The following is a 20,812-nucleotide window of genomic DNA, read 5'->3' on the forward strand; positions in this document are numbered from 1 at the left end:
GGGGCTGAGTATCGTGCCCGAGTTCTCATTGTTAGTAAGTAGTGGCGCTGGGGCTTGGCTCTAGAGTTTGCCCGTTTTTCCACTATGTTCAACTCTGAAACAGTGAAAGAGCAAGAAAACCCTCAGTGTCTATCCAGAGGGGACTAGCTAATGGAGTACAATGTAGCCATTAAAAAAAAGGAAGCCGCTCTATGTTCTAGGAAGAAAAGATCTCTAAGTTAAGTTAAATGTAAGGTGCAAGCTGCTGAACAGAATTCTGACTGCTCTGTTCATGACCAGGGGAGAGAGAGAGAGAGAGAGAGAGAGAGAGTGTGTGTGTGTGTGTGTGTGTGCGCGCGCGCGCGTGCCCGTGTGCACCGGTATTTGTACATATTTAGTCTCTGAAAGGAAACACCGTCATCTGCTCTCAGTGAGTGCTCCTGGCCAGGGGATCTTGATAACTGAGGGACTGAGGGGCAGGGAGGGGAGGAGTTATTTTCCCTTAAAAGCCCTTTTGTAACTTTTGAAGTTCTTCACTTCCCTTGTTGAGGATCTTCAGGGGACCTGATACCTGGTGCTCCCATCCCCACCTGAATTCTGAACCGGCTGAGAAATAAGAGGACCCGGCTGAGAAATAAGAGGACTCGGCAGATAGAGAACAAAGTACCATATTTATCACACAGCGGGCACTGGAGAACATAGTGTGTATATGGCTGCAGGGAACCGGGAATCCCCTCCCCTCTCCACATCCAAACCCGTGGCTCAGCTGCACCTGGGGCGGGGGGAGGGCGGGTTGCAAAAGAGATCATGTGTACTTTGAAAGCTGCACACACAAGGTTAAAAAAAGGAAGAGGGAGGGCAGAGCAGTTTCACCCAGAGTCTGACCCATGAACTCAAATCAGACGGGTCACTCCTCCAAGGGGGCGTCCCCTGAGGAGTGTTACCTTCATGGGGCTCAGTCTATAGCGAAAGGAGCCGGAGGGGGAGAAAAGCAGCCTCCACAAATCTCTTTTAACAAGTGTATCAGGTAGTATGTTTAAAAACAGAGGTAGGGAAATTCAAGTTCAAAGAGATCAAATAATGTAGCCACTGTCTCCCAGCACGTAGGGGGCGGAGCAACACTTCCATCCAGTCCTCTGACTTCCGATCTCCTGCATCTCGCCTGCACACCAAGCTGCCCCACCCAGAGCAGGCAGAGTGGCAGAGAACTTGCAAGGGAAAGTCAGGGGACCTGATCGAGAGAGCTCTTGACCGCTGGATTTTGAGCAGACGGTGGAAGAGTGGTCCCAGTGTGGGAGCGAAAGGACCAAGGAGAAAGACGGTTTGGGGACGTGGTCTTGTAAAGTGGCCACAGCACAGCAGAGTGGCTGTTCCGGGAGGGCAGCAGAGGCTCTTCTGTTGCTGGCTGGGGGAAGTGCCTCAGGGAGGCCGCTCTAGCTTTCACCGGTTCCCAGATTCTGGGCTGACAGCACACAACACTACTGACCTTGAAGCTAGAAGCCACGTCAGCTTTCCGGTTGAGAGCTAGTGCTTCCTCAAGGGCTCCGAGATGAGTAAGCCTCGTCCTAGGGCCACCCTCTTGGACATGAAATACCACATTAACTGCCCTTCCCTCTGTTTCCTTGAAGCTTTCTAACAAGAGACCTACGCTTACAGAGTTTTGGGTTTTGTCTCCCTACCATGAAAACTGGTGTGCCCCTAGTCTTGCTGGAGGGTGAAATGAGTAATTAAATAATTGACCGTAGATTTAGAAGGTCTTTGCCAGGGAAGGAAAGAAGAAAAGGCTCTAGAACCCTGGTTCGTGGAATCAGAACAAACCTGTAGGATTCTCAGGGGAAACGGTTCTCCAGATACATAAGTATAAACCCTGCATGACAACTAGAGGTGTCTTCATGTATCGCAAAAGATTGACGCCTGCTTTCTTGCCTTGGACAGGAGCATGGCCTAAGGGAGCCCAGACCGGATTTGCTGTTTGTAGAACCAGTGGGTTTGTCCTTCAATATGTGGCCACGGAGGAGGGACTGGAGTTGTTTTGTGGCTGAGGAAAAAGGCAGCACTTTTGATGTTCTTGAATCTGAGACTCTGGGACGCAGGGGGACTGGTCACAGGAAACAAGGAGCTGGCAGGAATGGGATGGTCCCCTCAGCCCGCCCCTTCCCATCAGGCTGCTGAGTAGCTTCGAGGTCCCCACCGATGGAGGGGTTGGGGTGGAAACTGAAGGAACCGTGTTCATGAAAGACGCTGTGAGAGCCTAGACCAAAATGTGCAGAGCAGGTGCGGAATCGTGTCAAGAGCCAGTCTCCTTGCCCCCGCCCTGCACTGACCCCGGGGCCGCCGAGCATCCTGAGTCCTGAGACTGGCCAGGACCCTTGTTTATAAGACACCAGAAGAGCAGGGGTTCATAAGGGCAGCAGAGGCAGGGATGGGGAGCCCCTGGGGACTCTCTGAAATAGCAGGGAAGACTCCACATGGGTTGAGAAGGTGCAGACATGCAGGTGGGAGTTCTGGTATTTATGGACAGTACAGCCTCCCTTGCACCCATGGCTGCTGATGCCTCCCTCAGTCTCGATTTGTGCTTCTGTATTTGACTGAATATTTCACTCACCACACCTTGGTTTCTCACTGATCCAGAGCGGCATCCATTCAGTCTGGGGACAGTGTCCCATTAGAGGACAATCTTTTCACCCAGAGAACCTGAGACCTGCTGGTTTGGCTTATATCCCTTGCTTTGGTAAGACAGTAGGTAATACCAAGGCAGAAATAAATATTGCAATATTGTACTTGAAACTTTTCTGGAAATACATTCTCCAGGGATATCCCAGGAGAAGTTAGTCGTACCAGAGGGTTCATTCAACACCAATCAGGAATTTATTGGCGAACCAAGAAAACACAAGTGATCTCTGGGCCCCCTGACCCAGATTCTGCCCCTCTTCTTCACTTGCTACTGCTGTTCTCAGCTAGCTGCAAGTGATCGCTGGCAAGTCGGAGGGTCCTGCAGAATACCTGAGATGTCACAATCATGACGACTCTATTGCAGGATCACTTAATTTATAAACTAAATAAATCTTCAGTCACATCTGTTCAGGATAAACCATTTTCTGTGGAGTCAGGACACATGAGGAGGGCTTCAGTGACTTGTCTACTTTGTGGGGAATAGAAAAAGGAAATTGAGTTGAGATCTGTTGCCTACCTCTGCTGCGTGTTTCTGCAGTAGAAGTTGCAAACTCTCTCATGGTGGCTTTATGGGGACTAAACACCACAGCTTGTTTTCAGGACAGAAATCGGCTGTCATTCCTTGAAAGCTCATCGGTCAGTCAGTAGGGAAGCTTGGTACATGGGGTTTGCATTCACCTCTCACCAAGCTTTGGTGATTTAATGCCACTGGACCCCTGCAGAGCCCAGGAATGTCAAAGCCAGAAGGGTCTTTGATTCCAGCTGCCATGTTCCAATTGCCTGAGTGTAAGGAAGTAGGCCACATCTAACAGAGGTCGCACAACTCCTTGCTCAAAAGGAATAGGGTTGGATTCCCTTGCCTCAACGTCCACAACACCATGTGCCTTTCCTGTAGAGTACTTACGCTAGCTGACAATTTTTCCTGTGTGATAGTTTGTCTCCCTCCCACTCTACATTATAAGTGCTCTGAAGCCAGATGCCATTTCTTTTGCTCGTCTTTGTATCCCCAGAATCTATCATGGTCCTTGTGCATTGAAAGAAGAGTGAAGGCATGAACAAAAACTCCTGGGGAATATGAGAATGGGGTCCTCAATGTATAGAGAAGAAAACAGGCCCAGAGAAGTGAAAAGTTACCCAAGATCATGCCTTAAAGAAGTGACAATGGGTTTTGCAAACATCTACAGTACGATTGTGTCTCGAACGGAGGGGTCTTGGGCACAACTGAGAAAGATGTTGCTTCGTCTACATTCCCCACCTCCACCAGTTCCCAAAGCTCTTAGAGGACAAAAGGGAGCCACGACTTTGATTTTTTAGGGCTCCTGCTCTGCCAAGGGGCCAAATTATCACAGGGAGAGTATGAAACCTCACAGCCTTAGCTTTGAATTCCAGATTCTTTTGGCTCTATCCTGTGTTTCAGAAGCAGGTGCTTCCAGGTGTGTGTGCGTGTGTGTGTGTGTGTGTGCGTGCGCACGCGTGCGTGCACATGCATGTTTTCTCTCATTCTCTGAAACATTGTTTTTCAGCACTTCCAGACCCAGAGGAGGGGGAAGTCTGTTCATAACTATGTCTACAGTCTCTGTTGCCCAGCATACTTCTGTGGCTTCTGAGCATAAAAAGAAAAACATAAAAAGCTCTGCTGGCCAAACAGTGGTGCTTGTATGTGGTGTTCTTTCTACCTTGTGTCCTCTTGAGAGGTTAGCAGAACCACCCCATGGTGCTCTTGAGGATTTTGGTTTCTCTGATGCTGCCCTAAAGGAAAGGTGAACAAAAATAAAAGAGAGAGAGAGAGAGAGAAAGGAAAGGTGGGCAGATCCACATAGTCCCTGCTGAACAAAATTCGTATTCTCTTTAGGAAGGAGGATCTCTAAAGATCAGGTAACTGTAGAGCCCAGGGCCCAGGAAGAGCCAAAGAGGGAACTTACCAGAGGTGTGGGGATCATAGAAGAAGGTTGACTGGTTTTCTGGCTTCTAGCAAGGTTTTTACCTATAGTCACCCGAGGGCAGAAGGAGGCACAAAGCTTAAGGGCCCTTCCTCTGATGGCTGAAGACCAGGGCTGAGGCCCATGGGCCTGTCCTCTCCTGGCCCTTCTCAAGGAGACTTTTTTATGTCTGCTTACCCAGGGGTCCCAGATGTCCTTTGACAGTCCCTCCAGGTGAACAAAAGGTTTCAAGCAAAGAGTAAGTCTATTTCCCAAAGTTTGTGTGCTGGGGAGGCAGGTGGTCTTCCACACACTGGGATCTACAGTGTGGTTGTCTCAAGGCCTCCCTCCTCCCTAGTCTACACATACTCCTACTTACCAAGGCCACCATGCTCTCTCTGTCACCTCTCATGGGGCCTTGGTCACCATGAAGCAGAATCTCCTCCAGCCCATGGGCTGGTTGCATTGGCCTCCCTGGGTCCAGGCAATAAGAGGGTCACATTCATTCATTTTAAAGCTACTCCTTGGTCCCTTTCATTTTCCCTAATTCCCACTGCCCAGTGGCTACTTACCCCTTCTATTCCTTTGACTTCTCCTTCTTTTGGACAAATGACTGATTATAGTGATGATCTCCAAGCCTGTGATCAGTATGCAGATTATGAGAATGGACATCCTGGAAGGAGTCACAGACAGAGACTTCATGTGGCTCGAATTCAGTTCTCTACTCAGGATCCCCTTTCCTGGGATCTGCCCCACCCAGTTCCAGTAGCTCCTGGCCACCGTGTCCCTTCAAAGTGCTCCTTCCCCCAGCCCAAGCCTGATTGGACTTGGGCTGGTGCGCAGACCAAGCAGGGCCGAGCCCCTTCCTCAGAGACTAACACAGACTTGGAGCAGGAAGATCCAGTGCTCAGACTGGCTGGTTTCTTGAACAGGGGAGACATAAGTTCAGGAGCTAGAAACGGCCAAAATGAAACAGAAGAGAGCAGTGCAAAGAGAGAGGCAGCAAGCACGAGAGCAGCAGATTAGAGAGTGAGAAAAAGTCCCAAAGACACTCCGGACCATTTCTGAGGGTGCCATGTCCCGCCCTTCACGTGTGAGACATTGCTCTCTCCTTAGGACGGATCTTCCTTTTTAGTTAAAATAATGAGAAGACTTTTTTTTTTTTTTTTTTTGCTATTTGGATCCAAGAGTCTTAAACTATATTCTTCTGAAAGAAACCACATGGTCACCTTGAAGATCCATAGTTCAGGTGGAGAAGTGGCAGGTGCAAATCAATTGCCACGCTGTGTCACCCTTGCCCACCTCACCCCCCAAAGTCGTTTGTCCTCACCTGGAGCGATCGGCCTTGTGGACCACTCCTGAAGCCCGGCAGCTTCTGGTATTTTTGTCTGATAGGTCTGCATCAGAAAGGATTTGCTGAGAGTCCAGTGAGCCAGTCTCCAAGCCTGCCCTTGCCTTCTACATCTCTGAGTCTCTGGCTGCCGTTCCCTCAACCCTCAGAGACTGAGTGTTCCAGACAAATGCTGGGCCAAGGGTGCCTTGCATGGGGCAGAGGGCAGAGGGAACAAGTAGGGGCTGAAATCCAGCCCACGCTCTGCTGGCCAAGCCATACTCCCTGTCACTGGGCTCCGTGCACCTGGAGGCAGGACTCCCTTTCCAGATTTGCCCAAAAGCCCTGTGTGGACTAGAAGTGGCCCATGGTTAGAGAGTCCCAGGTTGAAGGCTCTGGGAGGGGACACCAGAGGCACAAGAGGGCCAGTCCAATCCTTAAGGCATGAGCCAATAGGTGACATCATTGCCACACTGTGCTCCTGACAGCCACCAAAACCCAATGGGAGAACCTCCACCATGGCCACCTACATTGCCTTCTCTGGCAATTCCAGCTGGGGAGGAGTGGGGACTTAAACTAAGGAGCACATTTAGGTGAGACCTCTTTCATCCCGAGCCTAAAACTATACAGTAGAAACATGCTAGGTGTGAAGGATGTCACCCATTCAATAAGATGCTTGCTAAACAAATGACTCGTTGCTCAAGTGTGAGCAAGACTCTCTTTCCAGAACCAGGAGGCTTCCTAGGGCTTCCCTTAAGTTCTTGGTTTGTTTTCCTACTGGCATTGTGCTCTGGACTATGATAGAAAGACCATCCCTTCTAGAAATGGAAACAACTGAGAAGCCACAGAAGGAAAAAAGAGAAAGGTTAGTGCTTTCCATAAGCTCTTTGCCTGAGACAGAAGCTTTCTGATGTAAAAAGAGGTTTTGAGCATTTGACAGAAGAATTTTGGTGAGCATCTGGAGAACTCAGCCCTGGCCCAAAAGAGCAATTGACTGGCTTAGATAGACCTCCCCCTACAGCCTCCAGTCCAACCTACACCCACCCAGCAGCCTCCGGGTGTAAACTGCACTCCTGACCCGTGTTGCCATGATCTTCACCCCCGTTTCTGAGGGTGCTCATCCAGGCACCTGGGTCATTTTTTATAGCCTCACTCACCTCTCAAGAAATGGATCTTCAAGATTCTAGACCTACAAGCCTGGCTACGGAGCACAGGCGTGTGATAACAACCTCAGAGGCTTTCCTGGCCAGCAACACAAAGCCCTCCCACCTGTTAGCCGCCATGAGTCTCTTCCAAATCCCATGAGCCAGATTGCTGTGAGGGAAGGAAAGTTCCAAGAGTACCCTGGAGCCCATACACCCTCCTCTTCCCTGAATTCCAAGTTAGTCCCCAGCCATCAGCAACACCCTACTTTGAAGGGAAGGAGTGACCAGGTTACCCCAAAGAACCTAGGGGGAGCCTGATGTGGTGCTCCCCGGTCTCAGCGAGTATGTACCACACCAGTGAATACGAACGACTGTGTGTTACCCCTGACTGGACCCCTGACAGACTCCTTACTTTTCCCAGACCAAAAATCACTGGCGAGGCCTCCTCTGTTGTCCGTCACAACCAGCTCTGTAGAATCCATGTCATCCCTGGCAAAGTCCCGCTGGATGCCGCACCAGTACCAGCCCGCATCCTCCTTGGTCAGGCAGGACACAGCGATGATGAGCTGGCTTCCTGTGTCCCTCAGGGCCACGCGGTCAGTACTGTTGGGTGTGAAGGCAATGATGGTACAGTAGTCCCGGAAGTAGCCTTGGCACCAGTATTTGGGGTGGTCCTTATAGTGGGTATTGTAGCTGCAGGTAGCGGAAGCCATGTCCAGCACAGAACTTTCCTTGACCTTTTCGTCCATGACCATGGCATCTGTCAAAACACACATGGGCATGCGTCCACGTGTACACACACACACACACACACACACACACACACACACACACCATCGTTCCTTTAAACACGTCGCAGGTCCTGCCATCCTCCAGAAAAATCAGTTAAAGCACAGGAAGCTGAGTTTTTTTTTTTTATTTTGCCTATTTTGGGTTAGCCACTATTAGGGGCCACATAGAGTCCCCCTAAAATTCATATGTTGAGGTATTAGCTTCCAGTACCTCAGAATGTGACTGTATTTGGGGATTGAGCCTTTAAAGAGGTAATTAAGTTACAATGGGGTCATTAGAAAGGGCCTAATGCCACCAGACTGGTGTCCTTATGAAAAAGGAGCTTAAGATCAGATGACAGGCCGAGGGACAGTCATGTGAGGACACAGCAAGAAGGCCATGCAGAGAGGCCTCAACAGAAACCAAACCTGCCCACACCGCATTCTTGGAACTTCCAGCCTCTGGAAATGTGAAGAAATAAATCTCTGTCATTCAAGCCAGCCAGTCTGTGGTGTTGGTTCCAGCAGGCCTAACCAGCTACTACCACAACCCTGGACAAGTCTTGTGCCCTGGGCTGAGGGATCCCCCTCTTCACGAATATAGGTGGCCTCCCACCACTGCTTGGCAGGGGGCTTGAAGAGTCCGAGGCTTAACTGTGAGCAGATCCTTTGCCCCTACCCCCTACTCCACTGAGGCCCCTTCAAAAGGTGAGAAGGTTTGGAGGCTTCTGCTGGCTACATAGGGTTGAGAACAGAGGGAGTCAGGTTCTGCTCTTAGGAGCTAAGAACTTTCCATTTCCTCCATACAAGGCCTTCGGGGGCAGCTCCATCATCTCAGGATATTGCGTAGTGAGGAAGTCATGCACACCATGTCCCCCTTGACTGTGGCTGGGGAAGTATCTGAACAAGGAGCAGAGAGGGGGGCAGCAGGGGCCCCCCTGTCTCTCAGCTTTCCAGAGGTGGGCTAGGTCCCCACAAGTGCTACCTAGGACCAGCCTGCACGGCAGGCTTGCGCCCCCCCGTATGAATTGATACGACTTCATATTTTGTTCTCCTAACAACCCCACAAGGAAGACGGGGTGATGCTCAGTCTAGAGGCCTGGGCGCTGACCCAGGGAGAGACACAGCAGCTGTCAATTTCACCAGGCCAGTCCCCGGGGTCTCATCTCTGGGCTGCGGCACAGGGAGACAGCGGAAAGTCCTGGCCTTGTCCATCTGCACAAACCCTTTTGGGGGAGAATGGGGAGGGGAGGAGAGCTTATGCTGAGAGAGTCCAGAGCCTACGTCTTAGCTGAGGCTTTCAAATTCCTCACAACCCTCTTTTTAAACATTTCTTTTCTCCCCTCATTACCCTCTTATCAGAGCTAAGAACTAGGATGAGTTTGGACAGGACCTCTTATCTCCTCCGTTTATTTTCCTATCCCACTCCTGCCGTGGTTTGAGCGACAGAACCGGCATTGCAAGTAGGAGAGGAGAAGGAAATGCAAGGAAATGCAAGGTGTTTGGGAAGTTTGGAGGCTGGAGATGTTCCTTCCCCATGTCTTACCTGAAAGGACAGTCCAGAAGAGCAGAATGAAGGACCCCATGACTGGAAGGAAGTGAACAACCTTCAACTGGAATGACAAACCATGCCCAGGGGTCCCAGGAATCCTGGATCTGTTTAAGGGAAACCGAGATCTTTGAGCTTCAGCTGGTTTTATCCTGTTTGAAGAGACCAGGGCAAAGGGAAGAACCAGTCAATCCAAGCCGTGCTGCTGTGTATAGCTATCCAGGTTGTGCACTGCACAAGCGTACCTCATCAGAGGGATGCCATTTGTGGAAATAAACTTATTTATATAATAATATAGGCAACTGAAAAAACTGTGGGCTTCCTGGCACTCCCAAAACAGCAATGGAGATTCCCCCCTTGGATAAATGCACCCTGGTGCAACAAAGCCTTGTACCCACTTGGAAGAGCACAAGCACACACACCAGCGCTGGCACATATCCAGGTGTGCAACTGAGCCTGTCCTGCCAATGGGCCAGGTGAGAGTGCTAACTTCCCCGACTCCCAAGTGGACACTGAAGCCTCCCCCCAGGGAATGGAGTCAGGGGTGAAGCATGAAGCTGTTAGGAGCAGATGCACCCGGCATTTGGAGCATGAGTGTTGTACATGTGGGTGTTTGGGTGTCAGCAGCCAGGGCTGCTGCGCCCAGACCTCTTGAGAGCTTCCAGGGGCAGAGCTGGAACAAATCAAGGAGATCTGTCTGTGCATCGAGAGAAGCTTCTCTTGGTTCCTATTGGGACTCGTGGTCTGACAGCTGATTTTGAAAGTCTGAATTACAGAAGCACCCCTCCGGTGAATCTAGGCCGAACACTACTTATCACCCCCCAGAGTTAGCCCTCCCCATCAAGGGCCAGACGTGGATGAGTGTCCAGGTTGTTCAGCAATGTCCTCTTGTGGGGGAGGGGCCTGTCCCATTCCCACACGGTCAGCATTTGGGCCAGCAGCGGGCCTGCTTCCCGCGCCTGTTCTACCTGTGCCACATTGACTCCTCATCAAACCTCTGTGAGTTCAACAAATAAATCGCAAGGTGGAGAAAAAGCGGGGGAGGGGAAGGGAAGAAGGAAGGAGGAATCTATCCATTAAAAGGGGCTTAGGAGAAATAATGACAAATTGCAACATATGGAATTTATTTGGATCCTGACCAAAGGTCTAGACAGTGACTAGATAGTCAATGATGTTAAGAAATTACTAAGTTTTTTTCAGATGTGATAATGACAATGTCAAGAACCAGTTTCTGTCTGAGGGGCGCCTGGGTGGCACAGTCGGTTGAGTGTCAGACTCTTGGTTGTGGCTCAGGTCATGATCTCAGGGTCGTGAGATCGAGCCCTGCGTGGGGCTCCACACTCAGTGCAGAGTCTGCTTGAGATTCTTTCCCCCTCCCTCTCCCTGCCTCCTGGTCCGTCTCTCTCTCTCTCTCTCTTTCTAAAATAAATAAATAAAATCTTTTTTATTTTTTTTAAAGATTTTATTTATTTATTTGACAGAGAGAGACACAGCGAGAGAGGGAACACAAGCAGGGGGAGTGGGAGAGGGAGAAGCAGGCTTCCCGCTGAGCAAGGAGCCTGATGCGGGGCCCGATCCCTGGACCTGAGCCGAAGGCAGACGCTTAACGACTGAGCCACCCAGGTGCCCCAAATAAAATCTTTTTTAAAAGACTGGTGGAATTATGAGTTCCTTTTTAAAAAAAAATTGTAAAATCAATAAAAATAACCAGCCTCAAAGATGGCTCCTGGCATTCATGCTATTGTGCAATCCCTTTCAAAACTGAATTTGGGCTGGCCTGTGTGATCAAAAAAATCAATAAATACTGGGCCGCCTGGGTGGCTCAGTCGGTTGGGCACCCAGCTCTTGATTTTGGCTTGGGTCATGGTCTCGGGGTGCTGGGATTGAGCCCTGCATTGGGCTCAGTGCTCGGTGTGAAGTCTACTTGTCCCTCTCCCTCCCCTCGCTTGCTCTCTCTCAAATAATAAATAAAATCTTTTTTTAAAAAAGAAAAATCAATAAAAATTATGTAACAATTTATAATTCATATAGATATTGTGGTTGTATTTTTAAAAATCAGTTCTTATCTCTGAGAAAGCCACCTCCAAATGGACACTGGGAATGGCTCAGAGATAGCGCCGTGAAACCAAAGAAAGTAGCAGCCAAAGGAGAAATGGATTGGGTCCAGATATCAGTAAAGTGCCCAAGACATGAAAAGGTAACATTCTAAAGCAAATGAGAGGCCCAGACTTACAGAGAATGAACCATGTGTCTACTAGCATTCTGGGTATTTGTCGGTGCTCTTAGTTCTGCTGCTGCCTCATCAGGGTAGAATTAATTTTCACTCCTTAGATGTACAACTTAAGAGGATGAGTGGGTAATAACAATAAGCCAATTGATCATTTAAAAAATACCTTTCATAAAAAAAAACCAAAATGTTTGCAGATGAAATAATTTGATGTCCAAAATTTCAAGATAATCAGGGTGGGGCGGGTGGGTAGGGACATTAATGGAACAACATTGGCTGTAAGTTGACCATTTAGTAATGATCATCATTACTAAAGCAGGATAACAGATATCTGAGGGGTCATTATTCTGGCCTCTTCACTTTGGTGTGCCTGAAGTTTTCCATCATAAATAGTAAAAAACAAAAAACAAAACGAAACTCAGGTATGAGGAGGTTCCGTTTTAGGAAATTGCCCGAGTTCACACATCTAGTACCGCACGATGAGCTGATGCTAAATCTTCCACAATAGTACTCTTCCTTCTACAGTAGTAACAACATGGCGAAAGCGTAGAGACATTAGACTTCACAAGGGGACGTGACATACACCATGTCGTCTGAGCGGTCGGGGCAATAGACAGCTGTTTCCCCATCCTCAGCATACCCACTATGGCCTCTAAGGGCAGAGTGTCTCTGGAAAATGTGCATCTAGTTGTAAAAAACTGAATGTACCCATGGACAATGGCCAGACCATCTATAAAAATAGACCTCCGGACAGAACTCCTGGCCCAGGAAACCAGCGTCTTATCTCCAATAACTGGCCAGGGAAGCCAACCTGCTAGAGGTCAGATTTGTAGGACATCAGACCCTGGTCTCTAGCAAAAGTCCAGAATGCCAAACAATGATCCCTGTGACAACCAACCCAAAGTAGCTAGTAAAAACTGACGGCTCCCCAAATTTTTGTCCGGCTTCCACCTTGGGGCCAACCAGAGAAAGCCGAATATGCTTTCCTAACCAATCACACGGGCTGCCCCACTTGTGTGAGCCCACCCACAGCTTCCCCAGGCCACCAGCCTCCAGCCAGGGCGCAGCGAAGCCTCCCTGTTACCACCAGAGAGCTGGCCCACTCCACGGACCCCTTTAGTCTCTGCCAAAATACGAGTGGCAGTGACTGACTCTCTTGCTATTGCAAGCTTGGGGGTGGCCTTTGCTTGTTCTCACTTGGTCTTCATTTACCCACAGCTGACTTGATTAAAAAAAAAAATTAGGTATATAAACCCAGCTACTCAACATCTACCTTCGTTCCAGCGAATTCATAGGGAGAAGGAGGAAGCTAACGTCAGTATTGTCTGCGTAGTCTTTTTACGTTATTCCTTGAGAACCAAAAAACCCACAGCCACCCTCAGCTGTCCAGCTGAAGGGAATGAGCCAGGAGACGGGCTCAAGGAGGCTCCAGCAACGCTAATCTCTGAACCTGAAAGCAGGGTGGAGCTCGCCACTTCTACCACCGCTCCTCACCAGTGATTCTTAGTTCATCTTTTCTGAGTCCACTCCGAAAGGTATTGTCACTTTAAGGGCTTCTTCCGGGCCTGTGGAACATCTTAGCCCAGGATGTTCCCATTTGACCGAAACAAAATAAAATATTAAAAAAAAAAAAAAACAAATACAACTCCCCGCAAACCCTCAGTGGGTTTGCTAAGCAGTGGTCTTCAGAAAGAAAGAGAGAGAGAAGGGGAAAGATGAGGAGAAAAGGAGAAGAGAGGGAAAAAAAGTTTTTTTTCTGAGACCGAGAGACTACAGCTCCTCTTATGACACCAAATGACACCGGACAGACTGCTGCTTTGTTTTGAGAATTGGTCCCTTTAACGCAAGTTTCCCCAAAGAGCAGGTGCTAAGTGTTGATACAACAACTACTAGAGATTGTTTGAAAACTAAGAAATGCCTCTGTTTGGGACTGAAAACTAACTAGCACTTCCCTCAAGGGTCCAACTGGGCAAAGGTAGCTTCTGGGCAGAAGCATGCACCAGGGTCACCAGAAGCCCCACAGTAAAACCCAGGTCATTGTCCTGAGGGGCATTTTAACAAAGCACAAAAACTTAATTCATGGGTGGGGGGAAAGCCCTAAATCAAACAAGGGGATGCCATGAAGGGAAAAAAATGTGGTTTGGGGGGCAGCGCTGGCATTTTTAGAGAAGAAAGATCCCCAAATGTTGAAGGGGAGACTGACGAGATGAAGGCAACCTCCCACACTTCCAGGGACAGTGGAGGCAGGTCCGAGTCATTCGCCTTTAAGATACGATTGTGAGCGGCGCAGGGAAGTGGGTGGGTCGGCAACCCACTCAGTTTGGCATTAGTAGCAAAGTAGATGTAGTCTTCAAACTTTCCAGACAGTGTTCATTCTTCCTGGGGTGACAGGGATTCTCGAGAAGTGAGGACCTTTACTGAGATGAAATGTTAACTAGATAAATATGGTTATCGGGCTCTGGCCTAAGATTGCCGTCAGGATAAACTTTCAGAACCGGCTAAGAATTAATTAAAAAAAAAATCTTAAGTACACTTATTCTCTTTGAAGTGGTGTAATTGAAAGCCCCATCTCGCTGCTCTCATCAGGCTCAGATATTCATTGTTTAGGGAGAGTCCACAGCTGCAAATTTGGAGAGACCAAACCAGAGATGTCCTCTTGTATCTCCAGAGCCACACACAACGTGAGAAGGAGATGACTGGGACTCTCTCCCCACCTGGTGTCAGGATTAATGAGACATCAGTGATAGTACCTAAGGCAAACCCCCCCCGCCTCCAAAAATCCAGCAGTCCTCCCAGCATACAAACCACTGTGTTTATCCATGCATCTGCTAATTGTCCATTAGGTGAACTTGAGAGTTTGAACTTTGGAGAAGTTACAAGTCCCTCTTTGTGTCTGAGGATAGGTGGTGAGGAGCTTGCGTTCTCCCAAAAGGCAGGGCTGAGTTTAAATCCTGGCTTTACACTACTTATTAACTGTGTGACTATAGACAAGTTACTTAACCTCTCTGTGCCTCTGTTTTCCTTCTGCATAATGGACGGAACAATAATGGTGGCACCTACCTCGGAGATTGTCAGGATCCGAAGAGCTCATGTATGGAAAGTGCTTAGCACACAGAAAGCACTCCACAAATAATAGCTATCCTGTGTCTCTTTTCTGCCTCTTTTGATCCTTCTTTAACAATTGACGAACGGCTCATCAAGTTGGCAAATGCTCCGATTAGCCCGGGATAAAGGAGCGGGGTGTTATAGGGCAAGGGGTGAGGGCCCCAGAGTTCAAACAGGTGAACATGGCGTGGTTCCCAGTGGCAAGTAGTTTGAGTGCCAAGAGCAGCCAGCTGGGTCTGTGAGCCCCAAGTGACCCTGACCCTCAGAAAGAGCTACACAACAGTTAGCGGTCATCTTTTATTTACTCAAATACAGTTACAGATGAACTCAGCAGTTTCAGTTCCCCTTTGTGACACTCTGTTCCTGCTATCTCCCCGGCGTGTGCCGGTGTGGTTCCACACGGAGTGGAACTGAGTCACCACCACACCCATGTCCAGCGGGATTGGGACCTTGCATCAGTTAAATCAATGAGGCATCCTTCAGACTGACTCCTCCTCCTGTTGGGGCAGGAGGAACACAGGCAATAGTAATAGTAGGACATTCTCCTCGAGTCAGGCAACCAGAACATTGAATCAGAGAAGAAAGACAAGAAAACAATTAGATTATAGGAAGGGGCTTTAGGGGAGGTACAAGTGGAGGCAGCCAGTCAAATGTTCCCCACCTCAGTAGAAGAAATTAAGGACGACATGAAAGCCCCTGGGTCGGGTGGACAAGTCCTCAAGTGTTTACTGATGCTGAATCCAAAGGTCAGTGGGATGAAGTGTCATCTTTCCCAGACAACTACTCAGAAGTCTGATCCGTGCTTGGGTCCAAGGAATCAGAGGACTGGCAGATCATACAGGTTTTGAGGATGAAAAGATAGGTCTCCCTGAACTTCTTTATTTTATAAGCATAGACAATAGGGTTCATCATGGAGTTAGCATGGGAGAGCAGAATGCCCAAGTACAGAAAAATTTGTGACACCTCACCATGAAAGTAGGTGATACAGTTGATGATGGACAAAGGCAGCCAGGACAAAGCAAACAGGAAGAGAACCAGAAACAGAGACTTGGCCGTCTTGAACTCCCGTCCGTAAAATGCACCCGTGTCTTTGGAGCTCGAAAATTTCTGATTCAGTTTGTTCCGGATGATGTAGAATATGTCAAGATAGATGGCGCACATGACAATCAGGGGGATTAAAATCCAAGTGAAGAAGCTGAAGTAGACCATGTAGTCCATCCTCATGACAGAACGGAACTGGCAGGAAAGGAAGGTGACATTTCTGTGGTACTCTGAGGTCAGTTTCATGTTCCAGCCAAACATGGGCGTCAGTCCCACCAGGAACGACACCAGCCAGCAAAGGCCCAGGGCCAACCATATTCTTCTTTGAGTGGTGATCCTCCTGTATCTGTTTGAATGGAAGAGAATGGATGAGTTCATTTAGGAATTGCTAAAGGAAGGAGCGGGGGCGATGGGGATGGAGAGAGCAGGCATTCTAGCAAACTTCTCTGGGGGACTTTTTAAAAGAAATATGATGTAGAATGGGTTAGACATATGTTGCCACTCTCACAGCTCCATTTCCAGCCCGAGAATTCTTTGATTCGTGGAAGGTAAGAGTTTTCTATGTCTCTTGCGATTGCCTACCCAAGATGATCTTGTTTTGTTCGGCTGCGGGGCTGAAGGCCATGAGTTCGACTCTGCCTCTCCCACCCCGCCCTCCACCAGTGCCCGCCCCTGCTTCTCTATTTGCTCTGGCGGCCACACTTGGTGTTCGAGTCACAGGGCTGTAGGGAGGCGTGGAGGTCATGCTGAAGTGTTTCCAGGACCTCAAACGACTCGTCCAACGAGAGGCACCATTCCTCCTTCCACGGTCCTTCCTGACAACATCCACACAGACTACAAGAAGGACACTGCTTTTGTTACGTACTGACTGTGTCCTCGGGAGACTGTATCTCAGTTACATCTCACAACAAACTGAAGCTAGTTTTACGACAATCTCCATTCCCTTCCCGGTGACTGGGTGAGGGAGGATAACAGTAGTTACAGCGACCACTGAGTGAGCATAGACCGCACGCAGGCATTTTTCTTAGAGCCTGATATGTGTGACCCATGTAATTTTATGAGGAAGTGGCAATGACTGTCCCCACTTTATAGGTGAAAAAAAAAAAAAGAAAGAAAAAAAGAAACAGAGGCAGGTAACCCGGACAAGCTAGAAGTGGCAGAGGTAAAATGGAAACAAGTGAGTCCGAGTTCAAAGTCTCTTAACTGCTGTGGAAAGATGAGGAACCAAAGCAGCAGAAGTCACTTGCCCCAGCTCAGATCTCAAGATCTGGCCTTTGAGCCTGGGCTTTTTAGTATCAAAAGCTTGTTTGCAGCTCCCTCCCCATGTCTCTTCCCCAAGACCAGAGAGGAGGAGAGCAAGCTGATTGCCATTCAGGACACCTGGGGAATGAGATGTCTCCACTTGACGGTCTGTTCTGTTCTGGTCCCATCACATGAAAGGTTGCTACTACTTTCGGCAATGGAGAACTTTTTTTGGTCCCCTCCTCAACTTGGAAGAGGAAGCAAAGTTAAAATAACTTTAAAATAACCTACATCTGCAAATAACAGAACCGTCCATTTATTTATCTCCTCCTATTCTTCTCTGTCTGCTCCTTATGTTATCTAGTAGGTCTCTTATCATTTCTAAAACTCAAGAACATTTTTTACTAATTAAAGATGCATCAAGCTAGAGATGCTAATAAAAAAAATAGTAAATAACGATGCATCAAGCTTTCGTCCTCTTTAGCTCTTCCCCAGTCCCAGCTCAGCATTGTTAAATCCCTCACACACCAAATGGTGCAAAGAAACTTAGTGCCCTCTTTCAAGATCAGAGGCCAGACTGGATGTGTTTTCAGGGAAGAAGCCCCATGTCCCAGGCACCTCCTTCACTGCCCCACTCTGCCCCCTTTTACCTGACTGTAAGTTTGACTCGCAGGTATCGGTCCACAGCAATGGCCAGCAGGGACATGATGGAAGCATGAGTGAAGATCAGCAGCAGGCAGGTCATGAAAAGGCAGTTATAAAAGTGAATGGTGATGCCCAGGCTGATGACAATGGCCAAAGGCATGACGAGCACCCCAACGGCGATGTCAGCCAGGGCCAGGGAGACAATGAAATAGAAGGTGGTGGTCTGCAGGCTGGGGTTCAGCTTGACCACCCAGATGACCAGCACGTTGCCCACGATGGCACAGAGCCCGATGACAATCTCCACGGTGATGTAGGTAACCTTGGCCAACAACAGGGCAGTGCTATTGACAGCCATCTTGCTCTCCCCAAGCGTGCTGACAGGATCTGCGTGGCCCAGGGAGCCTAGCTCTTGCCAGGCATCTCGCTAGAGGTCCAGGGGCAGCAGCAACAGTCTAAAATTCACGACTCGCTCATTCCCTCTCTTCTCTGGTGGGACACTCCCTTGGAGACCCCGGCTTTTCTTAGAGAGAGCCCATCCAGGGGCAATAATCACTTTCCGCCCCTTTGCGGGCCACACATCCCTGGGCTCCCAGAAGCGTGAAGGACAGTTCTATGTGGGTTGAATCTGAAAGTGTCGCTTCTCTTAGTTCCGCAGACAGACACGCTCAAGGCCTCTGCCTCCTGCCCCCAGAGGGCCACTCGAGCTCCATCCAGATAAGCACCCCTCTTCAGGGGTGTTTCAGGAAGTGAGATGGGTCAAGAGGAAGCATAGACCAGAACGCTCAAAAAGACGATAGAAAGAGCAAGGGAGGGGTGTGAGGGGCATGGAGAAGGCTCAGAATTCATTCACTCGGGGACTGGATGGGAGTGTAGCGCTGCGTAGGAGAGCAGTAAGAGCACGGACTCAAATATTCTGGCTTTCTGCTACCTTAGCAGAAAGATCCCATGACAAGGAGGCAAATGGGAGCCACAGGGGAACAAGAACTAGATTTTGGTGGCAGCCTTAGCCAGAATTTATGGTTTCTTAGCGCATGCTACAGATTGAATGTTTGTGTCCTCCCCCCGCCACCACCAAAAAAAATTTATAGATTGAGATCTGAGCCTCAAAGTGACAGTATTAAGAGGTGGGGTCTTTGGGAGATGCCTGGGTCATGAGCATGGAGCCACCAGGCATGGGATTAGTGTCTTATAAGAGACACCCCACAGAGCTCCTTCACCCCTTCTGCCATTCATGAACCAAGGAGCTGGCTCTCGTCAGACTCCAAATCTGCTGGCACCTTGATCACGGGCTTCCCAGCCTCCAGAACTGAGAATTTCTGTGACTTATAAGCCACCCAGTCTTTGGTATTCTGTTACAGTAGCCTGAACAGACTAATACAGTGCAAAGCAGCAAGCCCTGAGAATTGAGTGGCATGAGTTGACTCCTGGCCAGGCATAGCTGGGACCCAGCTTTTGCCTCAGAGATCCTCTGCCAAAGGAACAAGTTAAGATGCCCTGCTTAGAAGGGCAAAAAACACAGCACCTCCCATAAGCACATCTGCTGACTCGACATTTCCCCTCGTCGGCCCCGCACACCCACTGGAGGTCTCATATGCCCTCGCCCCAGCAACCAGCCAGTGACAAACCTCCTTGAGGAACAACAGGATGACCGGCCCGGCAGAAAGGAGGGAAAGGGCCACAGGTGCACATCAGCACATGGCATACCCTCCCGCCCCGCCCGCAGGGAAAGAGGAACCACACTGCTTTCCTGGAAGTTGCTCACCTAGTCTGCAACTTCTGGAAACCAGACGCTTACAAGCAATTGTGATTTAAGGTCCATGGAGTTCAGATGCGTCTCAGTCCTGCCCAAAGGGGTGATTTAGAGGAAGGGGTGGGTGGATCTGAGCCCGCACCGTGGATTGAAGGGTTTATAATATTTGCCTTAAACACCAACCTATGTACAGCCAAAACTAAAATTCAGCGCTATCAACAGTGCTGTTCACATCCTCGCCAGGGCCCTGGTGAGATGCCTCGGGCTGCCACTTCTACGTCACCCTCTGCTCCCCGACCCTCATCCCCAGTTGGCCCAAGCTGAATCCCTTGCTCATGCCTTCTATACTTGCCACGTCTTCCTGGGCAAAACCACCCCCTCCCAAGATATGAAGGGGCAGTGCTCCCCAACTGCCTCTCCGCCACCCCAGCGTTTTCCAGTGTTACCTATGCCCACATCCCTGCGCCCTGGGAGCTTGAGAAGTTTTGTCAGCCTTTAGCGTGGCTTCTCATAAAGTTTCTACTACAGCTGCTTTCTTTATCTCTGCTTTGGAGAAGGAAGTCACAGAGAGCCATTTCTAGGAGGCTGCGTGCTACCAAAAGAAGTTACCCTAAAGCAACGGTTGAATCTTGGTGACCCACTGTAAAAAAAAAAAAAAAAAAAATGTACCCTCCCCGCCAGCACCTTGCCACCAGGTAGCACCCAAACAGCCCTATGTGAGAGAGAGACTGTCTGGTGTAGGGACGAGTCGTGTTGCCCGGTTAGGGCGAATGGACAGCAATGGAGCGGTTTCCTTAGGGGCTTGGCTGCCCCTAGGAAGGGCTAGGGGAGGGCTACCTGCCCCCCAGGTCTGCCTCACAGCCTTGCTCTGCATTTGAGAGCTGGTCAGACGACGGGCAGTTCCCGCACTTAAAGAGAGAGATGGGGGCCTCTGTGTGGTTATGGGACAGAAGCTGGGCAAGAGGTAAGGTGGCTGAGGCCAGGAAAGAGCCTGAGCCGTGGATCCAGCCACAGGAAGTGGACCGAGGCATTGGGCAACAACCGGACAGCTGGAGCTAGAAACCTGACTGGTGTGCTTGCAGATTCTTACCCCTTTTGTCCTCCTTTAGGACACAGGTGAGTCCTTTTGGAACCAGCCCATCTGGGCTGGGTTAGAGACACCAAGGAGAGGGCTTTGTGACCCAGCACCAGTGACAAGAACAGTGTGGTGGGTGCAGGACAGCATGTGGGAGAATCATCCAGGGGGAAAAGAAGAGGCAAGGGCCACACTTGGGACACCCGACCTACTCACCTCTTCCCACCCGGGAATTCTCTGGAAATTTCCTCTCTGTGAACAAGGCAGGCCTGAGCCCATCCCTGCTCAGGGAAGTGATTGGAGGGGTGAGGAGAGAGGTTTCCACAGTTACTTAGCATTTTGGCCTGGGAGTGGGCCCTGAG

The 20,812-nt window shown here is 49.5% G+C and overlaps 1 protein-coding gene across 4 annotated transcripts in view; it reads right to left on the reverse strand.

Annotated features, from left to right (window-relative positions):
• Nucleotides 1-1,664: 1,664 nt before the first annotated feature.
• LOC113912561 (adenosine receptor A3) overlaps nucleotides 1,665-20,812 on the reverse strand; it is a 63,808-nt gene continuing 44,660 nt past the window's right edge. The window contains exons 1-6 of one of the 4 annotated variants that reach the window (XM_027575900.2): nucleotides 17,631-18,310; nucleotides 9,363-9,472; nucleotides 7,459-7,806; nucleotides 5,902-5,968; nucleotides 5,144-5,244; nucleotides 1,665-3,121 (exon numbers count right to left, since the gene is read on the reverse strand). In XM_027575900.2, coding sequence (XP_027431701.1) covers nucleotides 3,051-3,121; nucleotides 5,144-5,244; nucleotides 5,902-5,968; nucleotides 7,459-7,806; nucleotides 9,363-9,472; nucleotides 17,631-17,980 — 1,047 coding nt within the window. In that variant the 5' untranslated portion in view covers nucleotides 17,981-18,310 and the 3' untranslated portion in view covers nucleotides 1,665-3,050. Of the gene's footprint in view, nucleotides 3,122-5,143; nucleotides 5,245-5,901; nucleotides 5,969-7,458; nucleotides 7,807-8,041; nucleotides 8,279-9,362; nucleotides 9,518-14,988; nucleotides 16,085-17,630; nucleotides 18,311-20,812 lie in introns of those variants that run through there. The other 3 variants (XR_004820049.1, XM_027575911.2, XM_027575920.2) reach the window with 3 other exon arrangements.

Source organism: Zalophus californianus, chromosome 4 (genome assembly GCF_009762305.2).
Source record: "Zalophus californianus isolate mZalCal1 chromosome 4, mZalCal1.pri.v2, whole genome shotgun sequence".
Lineage (NCBI taxonomy): Eukaryota > Metazoa > Chordata > Mammalia > Carnivora > Otariidae > Zalophus > Zalophus californianus.